The 22,304-nt window shown below is 35.1% G+C and overlaps 1 protein-coding gene across 4 annotated transcripts in view; it reads left to right on the forward strand.

Annotated features, from left to right (window-relative positions):
• Positions 1–22,304, forward strand: part of LOC6032348 (nephrin) — a 392,449-nt gene that overhangs the window by 350,264 nt on the left and 19,881 nt on the right. For 2 of the 4 annotated variants that reach the window (XM_038252003.1, XM_038252004.1), the window contains exons 13-19: positions 1,593–1,757; positions 1,848–1,991; positions 2,131–2,265; positions 13,824–13,904; positions 17,972–18,172; positions 21,087–21,677; positions 21,773–21,964. In XM_038252003.1, coding sequence (XP_038107931.1) covers positions 1,593–1,757; positions 1,848–1,991; positions 2,131–2,265; positions 13,824–13,904; positions 17,972–18,172; positions 21,087–21,677; positions 21,773–21,964 — 1,509 coding nt within the window. The remainder of the gene's footprint in view (positions 1–1,592; positions 1,758–1,847; positions 1,992–2,130; positions 2,266–13,823; positions 13,905–17,971; positions 18,173–21,086; positions 21,678–21,772; positions 21,965–22,304) is intronic. The other 2 variants (XM_038252005.1, XM_038252006.1) reach the window with 1 other exon arrangement.

A 22,304-nucleotide genomic window follows, 5' to 3' on the forward strand; every position in this document is an offset into this window, starting at 1 on the left:
GAGGAATATCTGTCCAATGCAACCTTTAAAAATAAAATGAAATTTGTTTGGTTCCCCAAAATAAATTCTCAAAAATCATTTTTGATAATTATTTCTGTTATAAAAAGCTGGTATAAAATTTCTTAGAAAGTTTAAAATTTCCAATTTCAAAATAAGTCCTGCAAATTTACTGTTTCATATTGTTAAGCATTCGAGCAGTTTTGACACTTCGTCATTATGAATGGAGCACCGGATTTGAAAGGTTGAAATAACAATGGAGCACCCGCAGTCGAGCAGTTTTTGACAGTTCGCTCCATAAGAAATACATTGTAGAAAAAAGCAAAAACTACTCGAATGGAAGTGCTCCATTCTTCTATATCTATTCAAAAAGCAAAAAGTGTTCCATTAGTCCTCAATAAAAAAATTATCATATTTTTAAGAAAGTTCGAGCAGTTTTGACATTTGATCAAAATGAACTGATACACAATTTCTTCAACGTGACACTTTGAACAATGCATTAATATTTATCTGATTTGTTGAAACAACTAATTCTAGCAGTTTTGCCCCTGCTAACGCTTCCAACGCTTCCAACCTCAAAGCGATTTCCTTTCGACGTCAAACCCATCCTTTTCCCAACCGTTACAAAGTAACGAGCCCGACATTCGGCTCAGCTTCATCCGCACCGCACCGTATCGAAGCTTATGGCAGGTTATAATCGAAATTGACAACCCCGCGCGCTACTGCTGCTACGTACATCTGAGAGTGCAACGGATTTTGGTCTGGAAGGCACACGCACACACACACATCCGCCTGGATACTGGCATTATGCCAGGGTGTTCCGACCGCAGCAGCGGCATTTGCATTGGGTTGTTGACTTGGATGCTGCTGCAGCAGCAGCTCTGGGTTTCGTGGAAGTATTACAGTGGCTGAGCAGTACAGTGACGGACGGATTAATTGGAAATGGGGAGGAAAGTTCTTGGAAGAGCTCGTTTGGTTTTCGGGAGATTGAACGTAATCCCGTCTAGGTTGGGTTGACTAACGTTAGCTCATGTAGACTAGCGTTGACGTAGACTGATTTAGGACTAACGTTGACTAATGTGGACATTGACTGAGGTTGACTTACGTTAGCCAACTCAGACTTGCGTTGACTAACGTTGAAGTAACGTTTATCATAGAAGGACTAACGCTGACTGATGAATGTTTGCATTAACCGACGATGCCTGTCGTTGAACAACTAACATTAACTGACCTAAACTAACGTTGACCATAAAAGGCTAACGCTAACGCTGCAGGCTTGCGTTGACCAGTTTGAAGGATGCAGGTCCAGACTCCCCCGAACCGCACTGTGTCCAAGCCGCAAAGTGTGACAAACATATCGTTCCGTAACAGCATTACGATGTCAACCGGAGAAGAGACTCTTTGAAGCCGTACCGGAGTGACATGTTTGCAGCGCAATTCCGGCACGGTGTGAAACCCTTCCAGTTTCGATTCCACGCCCTCCGAAAAACCACATCTCAAATCCAGAGACATTTTCTGAACGCTCACCGCGGAACACGGTTAAAAGCCGCTCCCCGCAAAAGGATGCACTTCTAACGTTATTTTCCTCCCTCCAGGTATCAACAACTCGTCGAAGGCGGGCCTCTGGGGCGGCACCGTGTCCTCGCTGGAGCTGAAGGTAAACATCACCCAGGACATGAACGGCAACGTCTACACCTGCCAGAGCACGAACGAGGCCCTGCAGCGGAGCGTGCACGAGGCAGTCAATTTGCAAGTGTTGTGTAAGTGTGTCCCCGGGAATGCCGCGGAAGGGGGGGCTTTTTTGAGGTTAGAAACGGTTAAAAATACAATTTTGTCCCCCCACCTCTCAGATCCGCCCAAGTTCTCGCCACCCCCATCGTCGACGGCCGTCGGCGTCGAGGGCGAATCGCTGACGGTGGCCATGGTCGCGACCGGTAATCCGATGTCCATCGCGTACACCTGGACCAAGGACGGCCTGCCGATTCTGTCGTCCGGTAAGTGTGCGAGCGCGGCCTACTACGATTAATTCGCCGCCGCCGTGCCGCTAATGGACAAACATAAACAATAACCTCGCCTCCTCGGTTTCCCTCTCTTCTTTTTGACATTTCGAAACAAACAACAACAACAAAACAGGTGTCCAGCGGATCGTCTCCGAGGGACCGATTCTGAACATTACCAAGCTGACGCGGAACGACGCCGGCGTGTACACGTGCGAGGCGGTCAACTCCCAGGGCTCGGCCATGATTAATATCACCGTGGTGGTGGAATGTAAGTAGACCCCTAGAACCTGTATAGAAATTGTGCCGTGTCGTTACTGCTTTTGGAAAGCAAAACCTCCGGAAGTGGTGAAGTTTGCGGGGAGGGGCTCGTCGTTTGCTTTCTTCCAACAGGTTACACGGGACAGGTGTGACACGTGGCTCCGGAGTGCAGGCTGTTGTTGAGGTTATGTTGTGTGTTGTGTTTTGGTTAGGTTTTGCGGGGCTTTTCCGGGAAAGGGGAAATCAAATTTTGTGGTCTGTAAATTTTCCGGAAGCCTGCTCAACAAATAAAAGCACGTTACTGTCTCTAATTGAAGCCATTTTTCACATTCTTTTGAACAGTAGTATTCAGTAACTTAACGTTGCAGATAAACGTCAACAAACAATAACAAACCGAGGGGTCATTCAATACAAAAGGCATTTTTTTTCATTGTTGTATAATTTTAAAGTGGCAGAAAAACTTCAAGTAAAGAAATCTGTAATTATTTTCATTCTAATATATTTTCAAATTTTATGTATCGACAGACCCCTCGGCATTGCTGTTATAACCTTACTTTGCGACACCTTCAGCAAACGTCAAACCAGTACAAACTTGCTGTCGTATCTTTTCCAGGAGTGATTTAGCAACGTCACTCGTCCGAGAAAATGTGCCTATTATAGTCAAGTTTATAATATTGATCTTGATCAGTTTGAAATCTAATAGTAGCTGTCATTGTTTTTACTTTTTAATAGCTTAGTTAATTTAAGATAAAGTGCAGACCCGATTGTCTAAAACCAATGTATTTTTTGTTGCAACAATATTTTCACAAATAGAAACCCGTTAACAGCTGTAAAAAACCCCAATCCTCCAAACATCTCCCTGCAGAGACTGCCATAAATTAAAGGTCAAACCGCTCCCAGAAAAAAAAGTGTCAACCGACAAGCCCCGGAACAAATCCCGGTTAATTTCCGTGCAGTCCAAACACGTGGCCAATTCGCTGCCGCTTCTTCTGTCGGTAATTGTGTTAAAACTAGACCCCGGGCCAATAAAATAACAAACCCCCCCTTGGACGACGACGACGAAATTCCCGCTCGGGGACACACACAAGAATAAACACGACGGCGGCGGCCGTTGAGGCTGCGGTTGATTGGTGGCCAAAGGTGAACCCCTCACGGCGGAACGTGATCCTATTATGGGACCCCAGAACAACCACACTTGCCGATTTGGTCGTGGTCGTGCCATCTTGACGCACGTGCATTTTGGGTCAAAGTGAGTTTCACATTTCGCAGATTTGAAAACAATCGATTTCAATCCGTAGACATTCAACAAACATCGTAAAAACTATCTTGAAACACCCTGCAATTGCGACAAGTTGTCAAAGGAGCTTTAGACCGAAGCCGTTTTGTCACACGTGCATGCACGTCTACGTTTGTTTTTGTTTACATTGCTAGCTCCAATTTTTGTTCACTCAGAACCGCAAATTGGCGGATGCGGCAAGATGTCACTCTCACGACGAGTTGAGAGTCCTCCGACGACGACGGGGGGTCCAACAAATGAAAGGAAAATCAATAAAGTTCGTCGTGGTTTGGAGAAGGTGAAGGGGGGAGGAGGGATTTTTCTTTCATCCCTGCGGGAAGTTTGCGAAGCAGTTGATCCGGGATTGCGCACAGTTTGACTCCGACTCTCCGGCCACCAGGGTAGGCCCGATACGCGGATATCGAGAAGGTCCTTCCAGGTGGGGGTCAGTTTCCTGCTGGGAAGGACTGAGCGCGCCGAGCGTGCTCGTAAACATTGGAAGTAATTTGCCGCAGATTTTTGTAGATTTTTTTTTTCAAGGTTGAAACATATGGAAGCAACCGGATTAACTTCCTTAACCCTTTCAAGCCTGAATTTAAAAAAAATATGGGAGAGTGATTACTAACAAAAATGTCTAGTTTTAGAAATTTTCAACCATCAGGCCTGAAAAGGCTAAAGTGAGAAGTTACGAAAGAAATTTGAGAAAGGAACTCGGTTTCCACCTTGGTTTTTTTGTGAAATGATGAATCTTTTGAATTTCTTTATTTTAACGTGGTTAATCTACTTCACATACAAACAATTTTTTTTTTTAATGAAATTATCAAGGTTATCGTTATTGTTGTTTCGATAAAGGTATTGGCGATAATCTTTTCGACGAAAATGGTCGAATAATCACATTTTGAATCTATCTAATATTGACCTTATCCAATCATGTCATATAAAATTTTCAATGCTGTTACTAAGATTATTTGAATGAGTATAAAGACTCAAAAATATTCACAAAAAAACTATATATTTTGAAAATACCCAAATTTTTATAACTTGTAATACGGTTATCAAACGAAGTGAATTTTTTTTCTGCACTTTCTATTTTTAGAGTAATTGTTATAAACTGAAATTTTCACAAATGCTTTTTTATGAAAATATTCAAATATTCATAATTTTCAATATGAGTATCACACAAAGCGAAATTTGGATTGCATTTTCAATTTATTCCAGTATTTTTAAAATACTAAAATTTTCTCAAAAGGTCGTCATTTTTATTCCAAAACACTAATTTTTTTATGATTTGCTGTATCAAACGAAGCAAAACATTGCATTTTTTTTTCTCTAACTGTCGTAATTTTTATTCAAAATCACTAATTTTTTTTTATAATTTGCAGTATCAAACGAAGCAAAACATTGCATTTTCACTTGATTCTAGTTTTTTTTTTTTTTGTAAAATATCTTTATTTTGACAAAATACCATATACCAAATACCATACTCCAATAATGCGAAAACGCATACAATATTTTGTTTTGTTTAATACCCATATTTTTTTACACTGGGTTAAATATCCAATGTGACTTTTAGAGCTTTCATTCAATCCAATTCGGTGTTCCGTTGATCACTATTGGATTTGTTGAAGATCTGGTCACCTTGTCTCGCCACTTAAGCGCTTTTTTCAAACTTTTTTGGCAGCAATTTTTAATAAAGGATATCCGAAACCATCAAACGACAGATTGGACAGATCATAAAAAAATATTCCAAGGTGTTTTTATATTTGGAGTTCTAGCAACCCTGTTTCGAGATAAGCCCACTTAGGTGAAATTTGATGATATTTTTACGACAAAACTATCAAATTTGGAACATATGATATCCAGAAACACGATGGAAAGGTTATTAGAAAACCTTTCCAATCATTAATATATTTCAAAGATCTGGCAACCCTGTCTATAGATATAGTTTGCTATGTGCTGTTTGATGCTCTCAGTAATTGTGATTAAAATTATATCTTGAACCATCTTGCGATTCAACGTTGGATAGGTACACAGCAAAAAAAAAGTAGAATTTTAGTATGTTGAAAATTAGGTTTCAACCTACCTAATTTTCAACATACCTGAAAAAAATGTTAAAAAATGTGAACCTGAATATTCACCAAAAACTGATGACAATTCATCGTTTTCTGATGTAATATTACACTTTTTTGAAACAAAATCTGGCACCATTTCCTGATGAATGTTACCATATATTTTTTCTGTGTAAATGGAATGATTTTCACAATGTTTGACATTTTTTGTGGATCTGGCAACCATGTCTCGAGATAAATCCATTTAACCCTCTTCAACTCAACGTCGCCTCTTAGAGCCTAAGGCGAAATTTGTTCCAAAAATCGCCCAAAATCAATTTTTCAACTAATGTTTGATCTTTGAAAAGCAGTGGAAAGAAAAAAAATTGCGAAACATTTTAGGGTTGAGTGTTTGACTTGTTTTATGTGACTTTGCCAATGTTTTGAAAAGTGTATTTTTTTAGGGTCAACTTTGGCTGTGTTTTCACTAACATTTTCTATATTTTATGGGTAATTCTCCGCCACTCACACAGCAGTTGCCCCGACCCCTCTTCGATTTGCGTGAAATTTTGTCCTAAGGGGTAACTTTTGTCCCTGATCACGAATCCGAGGTCCGTTTTTTGATATCTAGTGACGGAAGGGCGGTACGACCCCTTCTATTTTTGATCATGCGAAAAAGAGGTTTTTTTCAATAATTTGCAGCCTGAAACGGTGATGAGATAGAAATTTGGTGTCAAAGGAACTTTTATGTAAAATTAGATGCTCGATTTGATGGCGTACTCAGAATTCCGAAAAAACGTATTTTTCATCGAATAAAACACTAAAAAAGTTTTAAAAAATTTCCCGTTTTCCGTTACTCGACTGTAAAAATGTTTGGAACATGTCATTTTATGGGAAATTTAATGTACTTTTCGAATCTACATTGACCCAGAAGGGTCATTTTTTCATTTAGAACAAAATTTTTCATTTTAATATTTCGTGTTTTTTCTAACTTTTTTTCGTAAAATCTTTTTTTTCGTAAAATCGCGATAACTCGTGATGTTTACAAGCAAACCCCTTTGTCCATATATCAAAATTTTCGTAATTGTCTGCTCTACAACTTTGTAGAACGTTGTTACACTCTAAAAAATAACCCTGCAAAGTTAGAAAAAACACGAAATATTAAAATGATTTTTTTTTTCTAAATAAAAAAATGACCCTTCTGGGTCAATGTAGATTCGCAAAGTACCGTAAACCGGGGAGACTTTGATAGGATTTCAATTAGTTTTTAGAATATTTTCCAACAGGTAAGGGTTTTCTCAAGATTATTATTTTTAAAACATATACTGGGGTCACCCCGGCTATCAAAGTCACCCCGTTTTACGGTACATTAAATTTCCCATAAAATGACATGTTCCAAAAATTTTTACAGTCGAGTAACGGAAAATGGGAAATTTTTTAAAACTTTTTTAGTGTTTTTTTGATGAAAAATACGTTTTGTCGGAATTCTGAGTACGCCATCAAATTGAGCATCTAATTATACATAAGAGTCCCTTTGACACCAAATTTCTATCTCATCACCGTTTCAGGCTGCAAATTATTGAAAAACACCTCTTTTTTCGCATGTTCAAAAATGGAAGGGGTCGTACCGCCCCTCCGTCACGAGATATCAAAAAACGGACCTCGGATTCGTGATCAGGGACAAAAGTTACCCCTTAGGACGGGGCAACTTTTCCCGATTTCGTGTGAGTTGGTAGAGAATTACCCTTATGTCAAAATAAATACAAAGGAAATTTTTTAAGTGTCTAAGACATCGCCCACATTTTTGTACAATTGAAATGTTTAAATTTAATTTTAATCATTCTATAGTAGAAAATGTGACAAACGAGCAAAACATTGAAAAAAAGCGGCCGTCAAAACATTTAAAGAAGGCAAACGGTAATGATAGTAAAGTGGTAGAATAAGCCAAATACTCTCAGAAAAAATATAAACTAAACAAGATTAATGCAAATAAAAATGTTGAAAATGAAACAAGAAAAACATAAAACAAGTGAAGAAAAGTTTTTCACAAACAAAAGTTGGTCAAAATGATTAGAAGGTCAGGGGAAAAATGAAAAAATCAAAATTAATGTGGGCATTAGAGGGTTAAGGCCTATTTCAATTTATTATTATCGGAAGTGATCTTTACAAATCTTGAAAACTGTTCTCAGGAGAGAGAGAAAAAATGTGCAATTCTGAAGAAGTTACCTTTTGTGGAATTGATCCCATTTACGAAATTGTAGATACTTGCGACAACCAAGATTGTAATATATAGCAGGAAAACAATGACCCCTCTTCCAGAGGACATTTACCACCCGAGCACGAGTCATCAACTGAATGTCCCTCCACATCTAAGATGCCACCAGACAAGCACCTTCAGCTCTTCTTCCGGTGGATTTTACGTACCAACTTGCTCATCTCACCTTGCTCGGTTGAACGAACGCCGTCCAAAGTTTGCTGCTTTGTGGCGAGAATTTAATCCAAATTTAGGGAGCTCTGTGTGTGCACTTGTTTGTGCGAACTTATGAGTACGCCCGAAATTGCTCCCGGAGGTTGTTGTTGTTGGAAGCAAGTGGCCAAGTTCGCCAAGTGTCGAGTCCGACGACGTCGTCGTTCTTGGGGTTATGGTCTTTTGGACGGTTCTTGAACATAGAACCGGTAGCAGCCAGCGTTGTGGCTGAAAGTGACACTATCCGGGCAGGAGTTTCATTTTGGAGCTTCTTGAGACGACTGCTCCATTTGTGGTTTTACCCAGAAGGTGGGGACACTTATTTGCTTGGACTTTGGATGGTTTCCTTGGGCAGCATACCTGGGCTGGAAACCTCGGGGGAGCTTTAAGCAAAATCCAAGTCATGTTGAATAGTTAAAGTTTGTTCCGGCAGCCTGCCAGCCAGAGTGTTAATGGGATTCAGCAAACTGGAAACCATTTCGAGGAGATTTGCGAAGAATTTGGTCAAACTTTGGGAAAGTAATTACTGAGATTTATCACTGGAAGGGCTTTTATCTGTGAGAGGATATCGTAAAATCGCTTGTCTTGCAATCGTTGAAACTATGCAAATGACAAGTTGTAAATTTAGTTTTGAATTCTCAATAGAGAGAATTACATTATGTGGTTGAGAAAAGATAAATTCATCTGAAAAATTAACTGAAAAAAAATTCTTAGAATGGCATAAAACCTAATCTAAAATGTGTCTCTTTGTCCCAGAAACATCCTTTCTATCTCTCTCTGCTCTCAAAATCGTCCCACCATAAGCAGCAGCACCAGCAAACTTAATGAAAAACTTTCAAAATGTAATCGTTCTTATCAAGTTCACTCTGGCCCAGCAACCAACTCAAAGAGAAACAACAACTAACACCAGAATCACAAGCAACTTGCCACAAAGAGTCTCCCCCACCCACAAAAACACACACACACACACTTGTGATGACAATGATGTCCCGACCTCCCACCCACACACAAGTTGCAGCACGATGTCTATTTTCACACAATTGGGTTTAATAAAAATTAAATTTTATCCATTTCCTCGGGGCCAAGTGCTTTTGCCAAGCGCGGTTAGTCGGTAGCGAAACAAAGTACAGAAAGGCAACCTCCTCCCCCTCCCCTCCCCTAAGTCAACACACACAAGAGAGTGAAAAACGCACCCCCCTTTTCCTCTTTTTTTATGGGGTAGCAGCAGCACCCAGGGCAAAGTTAGAAATGCAATCTGCAGCAAATGGTGTGCTGCTGCTGCTGCTCCCAAACGGGTTTTTTTTTTTACTTTTCTGGTGTCACGGCAAACAGTGATGTTGCTGACGTTGGTTCTGTCACAAACTCGGTCTCGTGACATACATAGTGCTGCTGCGAAGGCGGGAGACCCTAACGCGTCCTGGGGGTCGTCACTTGGGGGATGTTAAGTGGCTGTAGGGGCGGGTGGGGTGAAGTGGGACCATTTGAGATCGATTATCCCAAGTTTCGATTGTCCGAAGTTCGATTATTGCTATTGAACTTCGATTAATTTTACTTTTAACGTCAAATTCAAGTTCTGTGACCACAATTTAGTCAAATTTGGATGGTTGATTGCCACTTAAACTACTGAATGCATTTTCCCAAAACTTTATCGCCGCCATTTTGGCCGCCATCTTGGATTTACAAATTCTCAATTACTTTAGAGTAGTAGGCAATACTTGATCGCGACATTCAAGAATAAGGCAAAAAAAACAATTGTTTTTTTTTGTGATAACATGTTCAATAAATATGCTATAGAAAAGGAAATACACAGGAAAAAATAAAAATTTATAATAATTTTGATTCATATCAGATTTGTTGTTTTCCTCGAAATAAATTCAATAACTCTTGCAAAGTGTGCAAAACGATCTGAGTTGATCCTGATGCGTCGACAATCTGAAGATTGTATTTTTTCGATTTTTTGAAAAAATCAGTCAAAGATGTTTTGCTTATTTTTGAAATTTCTGAAAAGTTGGCAATTGATGTCCCCTAAAACATACCAGAAAATAAAAAAAAAATCCTTCAATAGATACAGAATTTTGAATTTCCATAAATCATTTTTGTATGAACAGCTGCCAAAATTGTATGGCTTCTTTGGGCATACCGAAGGCACCAAAAAAGAATTCAGCCGTATTTAAAAATACAAAAAAACGAATGACCGAAATCTCAGAGAATTGCTACTTAAATAAATTCGCAAAAAATCAATTTTATAGCGCGACTCTGTTTCAAATGTAGGTGGCGCTGCTAATGAGGTTATTTGTCAAATATCGTGGATTGAAGATCAAATTCGCTTATTTCCCATGATTCCCTGCATCAATCTTAATGAAACTGGTTGCAAAAGACGAGTTTTTTTGCTTCACAATAATGACCTTCAAATTTTGGGCGCACAAAAATTTGTGAACTTTTTCTTGAAAAAACATGTTTCGGAACACGAAAAATGAGTTTTTCCGTGAAATAAACAGCTATAAAGTTGATAACAGATTTGTTTACGTACATTCAACAATTTATATTGATTTTTGACATACTCTTTTGCTAAACAGTTTAAATTACTATTTTTTTTCTAAATTTACAGTTTTTTATGGAAAAATAAACAAATATTGGAAAGTTGTACACCAAAATGTTGGGAATTTTTATTCTTATATGTATCCGGCATAAGTTCAAGAAAAATGTTAATTTTGAAGGTGAAAACACATTTTTTTTCAAAAAATCATAGATTTACGTTACTTGTTTATAGCTGGCGACATGTGTCTTTTAGCTTTGCTGCAAAACTTCTATCGAAAAATCAAACAAATATTGGAAAGTTGTACACCAAAATGTTGGTTATATTTTTTTCTTATCCGGAACCGGCATAAGTTTTATAAAACAATTCGCGATTAAAAGCTAAAAAATTCCGACAGATGGCGCAAAGCATCGAAGAATGACGATTCAAATTTTCGCTGTTCGGTTACATAGGAATGCAAATTTAAAATTGAATTTACAGCTCTTAGAACAACTTTTGAGAAAAAATTCAAGTAGTAGGAGTGTAAACTTTTTGCCCTCTATAAATTAACGAAATAAAAAAAAATTGAAAAAAAATATTTTGAAAAAATAATATTGTTTAAAATGATAGAGCATCAAAAGCTAGCAAAGTATCAGCTCGAAAAACGAGACGAGAAAAAAATTTTGCTTTAGAATAATTAACATCAATTTTTGGGCGCGCAAAAATTTGTGAACTTTTTCTTTAAAAAATATGTTTCTGAACACGAAAAAATTAGTTTCCCCATATGTATCAATAAAATAAACAGTGATATAGTTGATAACAGATGTGTTAACGTATATTCAACAATTTTTATTGATTTTTGACAGACTTTGTTGCCAAATAGTTCAAATTACTATCTTTTACTAAATTTACAATTTTTTCATAGAAAAATCAAACAAATATTGGAAAGTTGTACACCAAATTGTTGGAAATAATTTTTCTCATCCGAATCCGGCAAAAGTTTAATAAAAATGTTGATTATGAAGGTAAGAACACATTTTTTTCGAAAAATCATAGGTTTACGCTATTTGTTCATAGGTGGCGACATGTGTCTTTTAGCTTTGTTGCAAATTCTCTATTGGTTTTGAAGGTAAAAAAACATTTTTTCATAAATCATACGTTTACGCTATTTGTTCATAGATGGCTACATATGTATTTACTGCAAGACTTCTATAAATTTATGAAAATATTTAATTTTTCAAATGTTTTTATGTATTTGTCGGATCTGTGTTGAAGTCTACTTGATAAGAAAAAAATACAAAAATAAAAGTTATTGAATGTATTTAAAATAGCCAAAAATTAATTTCAGTGTTTGTTTTTTCTTCAGTAATTATTCGTTTTGCTCCCCTCTCTTTTTTGAGGATTTTTTAAAGGGGTGCAACAATCATTTAAAATTGATGAATTCTATTCTTTCTTTCTCTTGAAAAAAAAAAACAGAAATTATTATCAATATTTTTACTACTTTATACTTTCTCAGTTTCTTAGTTATTTCGAAAGATTTTTCCCTTTTCTACTCCTTTTAATTTTTAATATTTGAAAAAAAAAATCAGTTGAACCGGGTATCAGATTCGAATTTGAAAATATATTTAACAAGTATTTGAAACTTTTTATGCATTACGGAAATTGAACCAATATTCTTTTTATTTTTGCTTCTAGCCAGATTAAAAGGAACCAGATAAAAAAAAAATGTTGTAGTGTCTATATTTGGAGAATAACTAAAAGCTAATTGACACTGGGAAATTACAATACGAAATCTATAAAAGGCCGTTGTAAATATTTTTTTAAGGCTCTGACCAAAGTCAAACCAATCATTAGTTTTGACAAGATCGAGGTATTGACGGAATTTTAATTTTTCGCAAAAAAAAACTTTTCGTGGGACTGTACAAACATAATACCATTTAATTTTCATTAAAATTTTGAAGTTTTTCGAACAAATATTTTTTGCCCCCTGATTATTCAGCCCAACTTTGAAGGGGGGCGACATAAACTTTGAAAAATATTTGCAACGGCCTAATACAGTTTTATAAAAAACACTTGCAAATTTGATGTAATATAATCTAATAGTTCACAAACATAATTTCTTTGATATAACTTAAAAAATGAACAACTTAAAAACCCTCTTTTAAACTTTCAAAAAGTTTGCCACAGTCTTACGGCCGACTCAGACTAAAGTTGTGGCGAGGAAGGCATAACAAAAGATTACTAGGTTTCCTCGAATGGATTAAAAAAGTGTCATAAAATGCATTTTTTTAATCCAGTTGTTTAGAAATCATTGCCTTTGAGTACAAAATATCTAAATACTGACAAACTTTTTTTTCGTAATAAAAAAATGAACTTCACGAAAATTCAAAATGTTTTCAATCAGGCATCATGATTTAAAGCGGAGGAAAAAATCATTTTCAGTTGATTGAAATTAACAATTAAAATTTTAAGGTTTCAAAACAATCGGAAAATATTGATTCTGCCCCTTAATTTAAAAACAATTCATCAGTTTTAGTATTTTTGAAATTAAAAATAAAATCTTATAAATTGTCTCCTTTAACCCCATTTCACCCTCACGTCCCTCAACGTGTTCTTTGCCCATCGTTATTCTATTTTCCGGTATTTTTTATCACTATTTCGTCAACACAAACCATAACCTCTTCCACGGTTAACGCGAAAGTCTTCTTCCAAAAGATAGTGTGTGCCAGAGAGAAAGAGACAGGTCATCATCGTTTCCAGCACACACACAAAAATCTAATAACAAAACTCATTCCCTCTCATATGGTGCCACGTGGATCCTCAAAACAAGCTGGAATGGGAGGGTGTGGGGGGGTCAACACAAAAAGTCCTTCCCTTTCATCATGTTTTTCGAACAAACAGAAGCCACAGGGACAGTTTTGAAAAGAAGTAGTGCAGTAGTAAAAAAAAATGGCGGAAAAGTGAAGCATCACAAACCAAACACACACACACTCAAACAATTCCTCACTGCAGAAAAGTGTGCAGTTTTGTGCTGAAACCAGGAAGTTGCACACACACACACACACTCAAACAAAACAACACCCACGAAAAAAAATATCTCGTTTTGATGACGGAGAAAGCTGTTGCTGAGGGGCAAACTACCCTCCCCTCTGTCTCTCTCTTTTACTCCTTTTCAACTTTTAAACTAAAAACAAAAAAAAAACAAAAAAATAACTGCATGACGACTAAAGCGAAACTTCTTCTTCTCTAAATAAAATTCCAGATGGCGCATCGATAAAATCCATCTCCGAGAACGTGATCGTAAATCCCGGCGAGGACGCGATGCTGTCGTGCACCGTAGAAGGTAAGAGTGTAGTGGTGTGCCGCCACAGACAAGCAGACATGAATCTTCTCTTCTGTTTGTTTAACGGTCAATTTGAACCGGATCGGAATCTCACCACGGCGTTGTTTTGGAATTCACCACGACTCAGTTGCACACGCGTTCGACGTCTATTTGTCTGCGCGATTTCGGTCGCGATTTTTATTTGTTTGAAATGTTGGTGACAAATAAAACTTCAGAAAAAAATATATCGCCTTTGGCAGTAGCGCTGCTTTCGTGCAGCTAGCAAGAGAAGCGAGCTAGAGTAGTTTTTCATAATTTTATAGCGCGAGAGGTTGCGGGAATTTTATGGCTGTTTTCTATTATTTTTTGTTCGGTGAAACGACCATTCATCACCAGGATGAACCTACGAATGTCAACTGGAATCGAAAAGATAGGGCGGAAAGAATTGATGTACTGCTTCTTACAGATTTTAGGGTAAAACGCAAATGTTCGCTTTTCTTAATTTTTAGCTTCAATTTGGTAAATTCTGATTTTTTTTAAATATATGTATTTTTTTTTTTTGATTACTCAAAAACAAAAACAAAACAAAAAAATGCCCAAAAATGTTCACTTTACCCTGATCCATCCAGTAGTAGGGAAGAGCTTAAAATGGCCTCTGCCATCTGTCTTTGGCCGATGTGGTGTCGTAGACAGCCGGAAGAGATAATAAACAGTTTATTTCAAATGGTTCTCGGTGCTCTCACGGTAAAGCTTGTTTTTATGTTATTTATGATAAATCTTGTTGGGCATCACTTTCAAGAGAGCTTCAACAGTTCTGCAGGGCTGTCATGTTATTTAGAATAATTTTAAGTTGTTTTTCTGTATTTTTTTCAAATCAAAATTTGATTTTCATTCAATTTTTCTTAATTTATTATAGTTTTCAATTGAATTTTGCTTTAGTTTGGTTTGAATTTTCCACTTTTAATTTTTTCCATTTTTCATAGAAAATTTTATTTTTTTTCAATTTTTGTTCATTTTTATTAAACGTTCTTTTTTCAGTTATAATCCAATTTTCAATGAACACATTTTCATGTGATTTTATTCTTATTTTATTTAAATGATTTTTTTAAATGATTTTTTATTATTTTTTTCGATTTGCTTTCAATTTTCTTTAAACTTTCTTTGAATTTTCATTCAATTCTTTTTCAATTTTCCTTCAATTTTTATCAATTTTTTGTCAAATTTCATTCAATTTACTTTCAATTTTCTTTCAATTTTCTTTCAATTTTCTTTCAATTTTCTTTCAATTTTCTTCAATTTGCTTTCAATTTTCTTTCAATTTTCTTTCAATTTTCTTTCAATTTTCTTTCAATTTTCTTTCAATTTTCTTTCAATTTTCTTTCAATTTTCTTTCAATTTTCTTTCAATTTTCTTTCAATTTTCTTTCAATTTTCTTTCAATTTTCTTTCAATTTTCTTTCAATTTTCTTTCAATTTTCTTTCAATTTTCTTTCAATTTTCTTTCAATTTTCTTTCAATTTTCTCTTAATTTTCTTTCAATCAATTTTTTTTCAATTTTCTTTCAATTTTCTTTCAATTTTCTTTCAATTTTCTTTCAATTTTCTTTCAATTTTCTTTCAATTTTCTTTCAATTTTCTTTCAATTTTCTTTCAATTTTCTTTCAATTTTCTTTCAATTTTCTTTCAATTTTCTTTCAATTTTCTTTCAATTTTCTTTCAATTTCTTTCAATTTTCTTTCAATTTTCTTTCAATTTTCTTTCAATTTTCTTTCAATTTTCTTTCAATTTTCTTTCAATTTTCTTTCAATTTTCTTTCAATTTTCTTTCCATTTGCTTTCAATTTTCTTTCAATTTTCTTTCAATTTTCTTTCAATTTTCTTTCAATTTTCTTTCAATTTTCTTTCAATTTTCTTTCAATTTTCTTTCAATTTTCTTTCAATTTTCTTTCAATTTTCTTTCAATTTTCTTTCAATTTTCTTTCAATTTTCTTTCAATTTTCTTTCCATTTGCTTTCAATTTTCTTTCAATTTTCTTTCAATTTTCTTTCAATTTTCTTTCAATTTTCTTTCAATTTTCTTTCAATTTTCTTTCAATTTTCTTTCAATTTTCTTTCAATTTTCTTTCAATTTTCTTTCAATTTTCTTTCAATTTTCTTTCAATTTTCTTTCAATTTTCTTTAAATTTTCTTTCAATTTTGTTTCAATTTTCTTTCAATTTTCGTTCCATTTGCTTTCAATTTTCTTTCAATTTTCATTCAATTTTCTTTCAATTTTTATTTATTTTTTTTATTAGATTTTTTTCAATTTTTTTTATTTTCCTTTCAAATTTCTTTTAATTTTCTTAAAATTTTAAAATTTTCTTATTTTTAATGATTTTTACAGTTTTTAACGTTGTCTGTAAAATTTATCTGTAAATTTTTTGTTTAAAATTTTTTTCTACAAATTTTCTTCAAGGTTTCATTTTACTTTCTTAATTTTATTTTAAATTTTCATTGAATAATCTTAATGTTTTGTTCTTATTTGTTTTAAGTTGTGATTCAATAATGTTTTTATTTTCTTTTAACTTTCAATTTTTTATTTTTATTTTTTATATTCCTATTATTTTGTTGGGTTCCTTTGAATTTTTTCTCATACTTTTAGTTTGTTTTTCATTATTTGATGAGTTTAAATTTTTTTAAGATATTTAGTTTTTTTTTCATTGGATGTTTCATGTTTTGTTCATATTTGTTTCAAGTTTAGATTTCATTTAGTTTTTCTTTACTTTTCAGTTTCTATGCCTTGTTCTGTTTTGTGTTTTCTAATATTTTTCTTAAAAAAATATTTTGTTGAGTTTCTTTGAATTTTTACACTATCTTTTTGTTTTCTTTTAGTTTTCATCAATTTATGAGTTTCTTAAATTTTTCAATAATTTACTAAAATGACAAAAGCACTAGTTAACCTACCAATTCAATTTTCCCAGAAAAAAGTCAATCCGCTTGGAGTGCATTGACCCACTAGCCAAAATCGACTTCGGTCTTTTATCCTCACACTTTGGCACTTTTCCCTGTTCAAAACACACACAAAAAAAAGTCCAAAACATGAACACAGAGTTTCCGATAGGTTCGCAGCTGCCAAGCTGCCTAGAATTTCCACTCCGACGAGACCTTCCAAAGTCGGCGGAGGGAGCAAAAAAAAGAACCTTCTTCCTGGTCAAGCCACTAGCAGAAGGGACTCGGCAGAAAAAAAAACCCAATCGACACGGTTCGCCAACATAACCTACATATTTCCATTTTCGAAAAAAACACGACGTGGACGCCCGATGCGTCCGAAACGTACGCAGCTTCGTCCGTTTTCCCAGATAAGCAAAGCAGACGGAGTTTTTTTTCGTCTTTCACCCGGTACCATCACTTCATTTTCCTCCTTTTTGGCACTCAACAGGAAGAACACGGTGGGCTTGCTGCCAGGACGCGGGGCGAGATCTCGTCCCGAAAATGTGCGCCTTCTTTTGCGCCCCAAAGTCTGCAGCCGAAAAAAATTGGAAAGATGGGGGAAAAAAAGCTTGAATAGACCTTTCCAAAACTGGCACGATGCATTGCACTGATGGGTTGGATTTGCAACTGAAAGTTACGTTTCGGAATGGAGTGGAAAAATTGTGGAATCGCTTAAATCTCAAAAACTCTACAATTCTACAATTCTTCTACTCTACAATTTTTCAACTCTGCAATTCTACAACTACACAATTTCTACAACTCTACATTTCTACAACTTTACAATTCTTAAACTCTACAATTCTTCTACTCTACAATTCTTCAACTCTACAATGCAACACTCAACAACTCTACAATTCTACAACTCTATAATTCTTCTACTCTACATTTCTACAACTCTGTTATTCTACAACTCAACAATAACTTAACGATCAAATAACAGAGAAGCTTTACAATCGAATTTCAATTGCAATCTAAAGGTTGTCGGTTCGATTCTCGCTGGAGAATTTTTGTCGACATTTTTTTTATCACAGCTTTATACCAAAACTTTTTCCTAGATTCAACGATTCGACTTTAGGTGATTTAATCTGATCTTTTTTTTTTTACTACTTCCCTGTCTTGCAGGCAAACCGTTGAACGAGGAGCACATCCGGTGGGAGCGCATCGGGTACGACATGACGATAAAAACGTCCACGACGTACGCGAACGGAACCAGCTATCTGCACATCAAGGATGCCCGCCGCGAGGATGTTGGCAATTTCCGCTGTATCGCCGATAATCGCGTTGCGAACCCGACCAGCCGGGATGTTTTATTGATTGTGAAATGTAAGTACACACACACACACACACAGGGGTAGGGGAAAGGGGGGCTGGGCGCCCCCATCAAATCTGGGCTCCCTCAGTTGGCATCGGGATAAACAAAAACTTCGCTTTTCCATGGAAGAAGATGCTACCGAATAGTCGTGATTTTCGGGTGGTCCCACGTGACCCCGGAATATGGGTTTCGGATCGGATGGATTGGATGGAAACCGGGGCCAAATCTGTGCCAGGCGAATTCATTTGGAAAAATTGAAACATTGTACGAAAGGGGAAGGGCTATTTCGAGCTCGAGTGGCAGTGCTAGCTGCTGGTGGTGCAATCATCAGACTTGTTGAGTGACGACTTGTTGACAGTGAATAGTTTTTTATGGGTTTGAAAAATAAAGGGTGGAGATACTGCACCAACATACTTGGTAGTCTTCAACTAAAAGCAAAATTCATTAAAAATCTTTTATATTTGATAAAAACTCATCTCAATGGATGTGAATTGCTTTTCTTGTTCATTTGTTCATTTGTTCATTTGTTCATTTGTTCATTTGTTCATTTGTTCATTTGTTCATTTGTTCATTTGTTCATTTGTTCATTTGTTCATTTGTTCATTTGTTCATTTGTTCATTTGTTCATTTGTTCATTTGTTCATTTGTTCATTTGTTCATTTGTTCATTTGTTCATTTGTTCATTTGTTCATTTGTTCATTTGTTCATTTGTTCATTTGTTCATTTGTTCATTTGTTCATTTGTTCATTTGTTCATTTGTTCATTTGTTCATTTGTTCATTTGTTCATTTGTTCATTTGTTCATTTGTTCATTTGTTCATTTGTTCATTTGTTCATTTGTTCATTTGTTCATTTGTTCATTTGTTCATTTGTTCATTTGTTCATTTGTTCATTTGTTCATTTGTTCATTTGTTCATTTGTTCATTTGTTCCTTTGTTCATTTGTTCATTTGTTCATTTGTTCATTTGTTCATTTGTTCATTTGTTCTTTTGTTAATTTTTGCATCGTTTTTTTTATTTTCATTTAATAACTTTGTTTTTTTTTAATTTTCTTTTAATTTTCTTCGAATTGCTAAACGTAATTTTTCTTAAATTTTCTTTCAATTTTCTTTAATTTTTTTTATTTTTTTTCAATTTTTTTCCATTTTTTCAATTTTCTTTCAATAATTTTAATTTTTCAATTTTCTTTCAATTTTCATTCAATTTTCTTTTAAAACTTATTTAAAATTTGTTTTAAATTTGTTTAAAATTTATTTCAATTTTCTTAATTTCCATCAATGTTCTTTCAATTTTCCATCAATTTTCTTTCAATTTTCATTCAATTTTCTTTCAATTTTTCCTTTACATTTTCTTTCAATTTTCTTTAAATTTTTATTAAATTTTCTTGAAATTTTGTTTAAATTTTCTTAAAATTTTCTTCAATTTTTTTAAAATTTTCTTTAAGTTTTCTTTAGATTTTCTTTAAATTTTCATTAAATTTGCTTTAAATTTTTTTTAAATTTTCTTTCAATTTTCATTAAATTTTCTTTAATTTTTTTAAATTTTCTTTAAATTTTCTTTTAATTTTCTTTAAGTTTTCTTTAAATTTTCTTTAAATTTTCTTTAAATTTTCTTTAAATTTTCTTTAAATTTTCTTTAAATTTTCTTTAAATTTTCTTTAAATTTTCTTTAAATTTTCTTTAAATTTTCTTTAAATTTTCTGTATATTTCTTTCAATTTTCTTAAAATTTTCTGTATATTTCCTTCAATTTTCTTTAAATTTTCTTTGAATTTTTATTAAATTTTCTTTAAATGTTCTTCAAATTTTCATTAAATTTTCTTGAAATTTTCTTTATATTTTCTTCATATTTTCTTTATATTTTCTTTATATTTTCTTTATATTTTCTTTATATTTTCTTTAAATTTTCTATAGATTTTCTTTAAATTTTCTTTCAACCTTTTTTCAATTTTTTTTTATATCCTTTAAATTTTTTAATTTTTTATAAATTTGCTATTTTTTAATTTTTTTTCAGTTTTCATTCAAATTATTTTCCAGTTTTTTTTTATTTCTTCAATTTTTTTTCTCATTTTTTCTGTTTACTATACTACTGTACAACGTTGACCTTAACATGAATTTTCTTTTATTTTTTTTAGTTAATTTTTTTGTACTGTTTTTTCGTTTTCTATTATTTCCTTGAACTTTTCCATTGCTTTTCATTTTTTTTTAGTTTTCTGTAAAATTCTGCCTTTGTTTTTTAAGTTTTATTGTCTTTTTTTAGTTTATTTAAATTTTCATTTCAATTTGTTTTGAATCCGTTGTGTAACATTTCTGATTTACATTATTTAAAAAAATAAAAGAAAGAAAAAGATTTCACCACCCTAATAGGACTTGTTATCCCTTTACATGCAATTATTTTTCTCATTAATTTGGGTAAATTTACATTAAAGAGATTTTAAGTCGTTGTAGGTATTTTTTGAAGTTTATATCCCTTTACTCTGATCTAAGTCATGAGGGAGAAGGACAAAACAAATAAATAAATATAAATCAAAAATGAAATCACAAGCTATAGTTTTAAAAACTAAAATTTGTACATCGGAATTTCACAAAAAAAAAATCAAAATATTTTTGAACGAGGCCAAAACATGCTCAATATGAATATCAACGCACAAAATTGATTAGATTTAGATTTCCTGGATTTTTTGGGCTGATTTTGAAGGACCCCCCTCTCCTTCACATAAATCTTTTCATAATTTCGCTGCCGGCTATCGGGTTAGAAACACACAAAATAATATTTATCAAATTTTGACAAAATATTCTCAAAACTGTTTTTTTTTTTGTCTTTTTTAATCCAATTTGATCCGAAAATAATTGAATTGATTTCACTACTTAATTCTCAGAAATTTATTAATTTTTTTAATATTTTTCGCTTTATCTTCTCCTCCAACAGTCATCCCCGAAATCGACAAGTCCCCGCCGATGCTGCGGGCCGCCACCAGCGCCGGCGAGCGGGGCCGCCTGCCCTGCCGCGCCCAGTCCGCTCCCCGGCCCAAGTTCTACTGGTCCCGCGGAGGTCAATCGCTGAACGTGAATCAAACCTCCAAGTACTACGTCGAGTACAAACAGATCGACTCGCTGACGTACGAGTCGATACTGCTGATCGAGCGGGTCGCCTCGAACGATTACGGCCAGTACGAGTGCACCGCGCGGAACGAGCTTGGGAGCGTCAAGGAGCTGGTCCGGTTGGACGTGACGTCCCCACCGGATCCGCCGCTGAGCTTGAACATCCTGAACGCGACGCACGACTCCGTTACGGTCGCGTGGACGCCCGGATTTGACGGGGGAATGAAAGCGAACTACCGGATAAGGTATCGGGAGGCGAACAACGACCACTACCGGTACGAGGACAGCCTGGCCAACTCGCACAAGCTGACCATCACGGGGCTGCGCATGAACACGCTGTACCTGTTTTCGGTGATGGCCTCGAACGCGCTCGGCTCCAGCAAGTATCTGCCGGATTTGACCCGGGCCCAGACGAAAGGTAATGTTTTACGCGATGAACTACCTTTTTTTTCGCAGGACTTGAACTCTGACAATTTTTAAACCCAACTAATCCACCTACCTACCTCGGTTCAGACACTCCGCCCTCGCAGCCGGCCTCCTCGCTGGGCAGCAAACCTCCGACGGGGCCACCGCCGTCCTCGATCGGGGCTTCCGGGCTACTGTTGCTGATTGGGGTCGCGGCCGGAATCTGTCTGGTGCTGCTGAACATTCTGCTGATCGGGTGCTGCATCCACCGGCGCACCAGCCACAAGCGGGTCAAGCGGGGTAAAGCTCAAAAGGATTATTTTGACTTTGTTTGTTTTGGGGATGGAGAGGGGACTCTCTGGAAATCGTAATTCTTGAAATCTGCTTTCCAGAGAATCCCTAAATTGGGAAAAACTTTCGCCGTCGATTTGCTTCTGTCTGTCGATCTAAAACCCACCAAAAAAATTACCAAAAACAAAAAAAAACGTTTCGTCACCGTAAACCCGAACAGGATTAAGGTTTGTCCCCGGGTAGGGGCTGCCAACCAAAAAACATCGACGCTGCCACCATCGCCAACCCCCGTGAAATGAAACTTTTACGCGCAAAAAAAAATCCACGTTATTACCATCACAAGAACCAG

This window comes from Culex quinquefasciatus, chromosome 2 (genome assembly GCF_015732765.1).
Source record: "Culex quinquefasciatus strain JHB chromosome 2, VPISU_Cqui_1.0_pri_paternal, whole genome shotgun sequence".
Taxonomy (NCBI): Eukaryota; Metazoa; Arthropoda; class Insecta; order Diptera; family Culicidae; genus Culex; species Culex quinquefasciatus.